Below are 2,344 nucleotides of genomic sequence, written 5' to 3' on the forward strand. Positions count from 1 at the left end.
TGTAAACAGCTGGACCAGATTTACAACAAACAAGGCAGTTGCCACGGCGACACTGACCCAACTCTGCCAGCAGCAGTTCATCCGCTCCCTACCCCTTCATCCATGCACACGGTACTTCCTGAACACAATGTCAGCTTTTGCAATGTCAATCACCACATTTTTTAAAAACCATTTATAAGAGGTGGTGGACCTTTTAAAGGTGGTGAACAGCTCATCCGGACCCACTGAGGAAATACAACCAGTGACTGCCAACAGTAGGCCCTTCAACAAAGGTGAGGACAGCGAAGAAGCCAGAGAGGACCTACAGAAAATCATTCAACTGATGGACGGATTCAAAGCATCCAAGGTGAGGGCGATCAGTACTTTAAAATATTTTGTACACATGACTTGCCAACAGCCGTAACTGAAGGGTATCTTTAAAAATTCACTCTGAAGACAGGAACGGCACGTTTGAACAACGCTTGAATTTCCGAATGGTCGGAGTGAACCAGTGCACGCTTTGAGCATATTTCCAAACATGGTTGAAGTTCACTGCCGATGTAAACATTAAAAAAAAAAAAGACAATTACAGACACTGTACATGTTGTGTATTTTAGCCAACCACATAGCTTTTGCCCTCAAAATGTCAATTTAGCTTTCTGCTAACAAGCAATGCAAAATGTTATAGACTGGCTGAAAAATAGCATTGGTATTGAGGCTTTGTTACCCTCAAGAAACATATTTGAATACAAACATTGGAGCAACACTTGGCGGGAGACAATATGACAATGCTCGCAGGCATACAGTCTTTATCCTTTGTGACTACAGTATATGATAGCGTCTCCGGTTGGCCAGGAGCAGCTGGCCAACAGCTGCCCATACTAGGAGCAGCACAATGCCCATTCAGTTGAAGCAGTAGCTTATATTGTTTGCAGAATTGAATAAGAAATAGAATGATAAAATAAGTACATAACGTCTCTAATTGTCAAACAAAATTCTCTCCATCCAATCTTTTGGTTGTAAGATTGAATGGAAAACAGCTCTTAAATTTTTTATTTTTTTTTTTAAATCCCAAAATAACTCTTCCAGGCATTGTTTACCGCTTCCAAGTTGGGCGTATTTGACTTGCTCCAGCGCAGACCAGCGTTGAATGCAGCACAGGTGGCCCTCGAGCTGAAAACGTCCCTCAAGGGAACGGAGCATCTGCTGGAGGCATGCCTTTCTCTAAAACTGTTAAAGAGCTCAAGTTAGTCAACCATTTTCTCTTCTTTATCACCTGTGTCATGGAAATGTATTAAATGCAAACAATTGAATGTTTGTGGTCTTGAGGCATTTCATGTTTTGTGAAACTGTTGACAGCAGATGTTAATGAAACGACCTATTGTATAATGCATTCAGTGTATCTGCTATTCTCACCTTCACGTCATACTCGCACGGAATAAGCGATACTAGAAGGACAGCTACAGCAATCTATGCAATATTGATACAACAAGCTCACCTCTCTCATATTGTTTTTTTTTTTCTTCCAGACTGTAAGACTCCAGCGTACGAGAACACAGAACTGTCCAAACGCTTCCTTCTGTCCGAGGCCCCATCCTCCCTGCTGGGCTCCTTGGAGCACTGCAACGATACCGTGTGGCTGCTCTTCAGCCACCTGGAGAGCGCTGTGCAGGAGGGCGTCCACCAGCACCACAGGACCTTCTGCAACAAGTCTGGTGACTTATCCCAGGTAAATAGTCCAATGAAGTACTACAATTCCTTCATTGTGCAGGTCTAATGCTGAATTGCTCACTAAGGACACAGTCAACAGGAGCCAGGAGGTAAAGCTGAGGTTCATGAAGGCCATGCACAGTTTCGCTCGAGTGTCTGGGAAAGCAGTGGCAACAGCCTTTGACTTGTCTGCCTTCAAGAGTGCCTGTGATCTCGGAGGTGAGAACGTGTACAGCTTCTTATCCTAAAATGGAAACAGCAGTTGACGATGTTACTAGATGAAAAGAATATTTTGACGGATGCGATTGGCGGTCCTCAGTTTTTTTTCTTAATTGATAAAAATAAACTCGACAATCCACTTCATGATCTCTTTTTCTTTTGTCTTGAGATGAGCAAAGACTCTTTACTGTTGTTTTAATAAACTGCTAAGAACCTTGCATTACAACGGTTAAAATATGTTGATTTTTTAAAAATTTTATATAAAAACTATTTGAAAAAAGTAACTTTTGGAAATATATCTGAGATAAGAAAAAAAATTTAAAAATGTAATTCAGACAAGTTAAATACTAGAAATGAGTAAATAAAATGAATATACATGATTGTAAAATGTCAGTAAATATAAAAAGAAGATATACCTGTAGGTAGAATGAACATA

General features: G+C 40.7%; 1 protein-coding gene across 1 annotated transcript; it reads left to right on the forward strand.

The window, feature by feature from the left end:
• The first annotated feature begins 6 nt into the window (after positions 1–6).
• LOC109522870 (N-acetylserotonin O-methyltransferase-like protein) lies at positions 7–1,974 on the forward strand. Its single transcript, XM_019881701.1, has 5 exons — positions 7–111; positions 200–346; positions 1,069–1,225; positions 1,509–1,708; positions 1,776–1,974. The coding sequence occupies exons 1-5, from the start codon at positions 103–105 to the stop codon at positions 1,935–1,937; spliced, it is 675 nt and encodes a 224-aa protein (XP_019737260.1). The 5' UTR covers positions 7–102; the 3' UTR covers positions 1,938–1,974.
• The last annotated feature ends 370 nt before the right edge of the window (positions 1,975–2,344 follow it).

Source organism: Hippocampus comes, unplaced genomic scaffold (genome assembly GCF_001891065.2).
Source record: "Hippocampus comes isolate QL1 unplaced genomic scaffold, H_comes_QL1_v1.1 scaffold1283, whole genome shotgun sequence".
Lineage (NCBI taxonomy): Eukaryota > Metazoa > Chordata > Actinopteri > Syngnathiformes > Syngnathidae > Hippocampus > Hippocampus comes.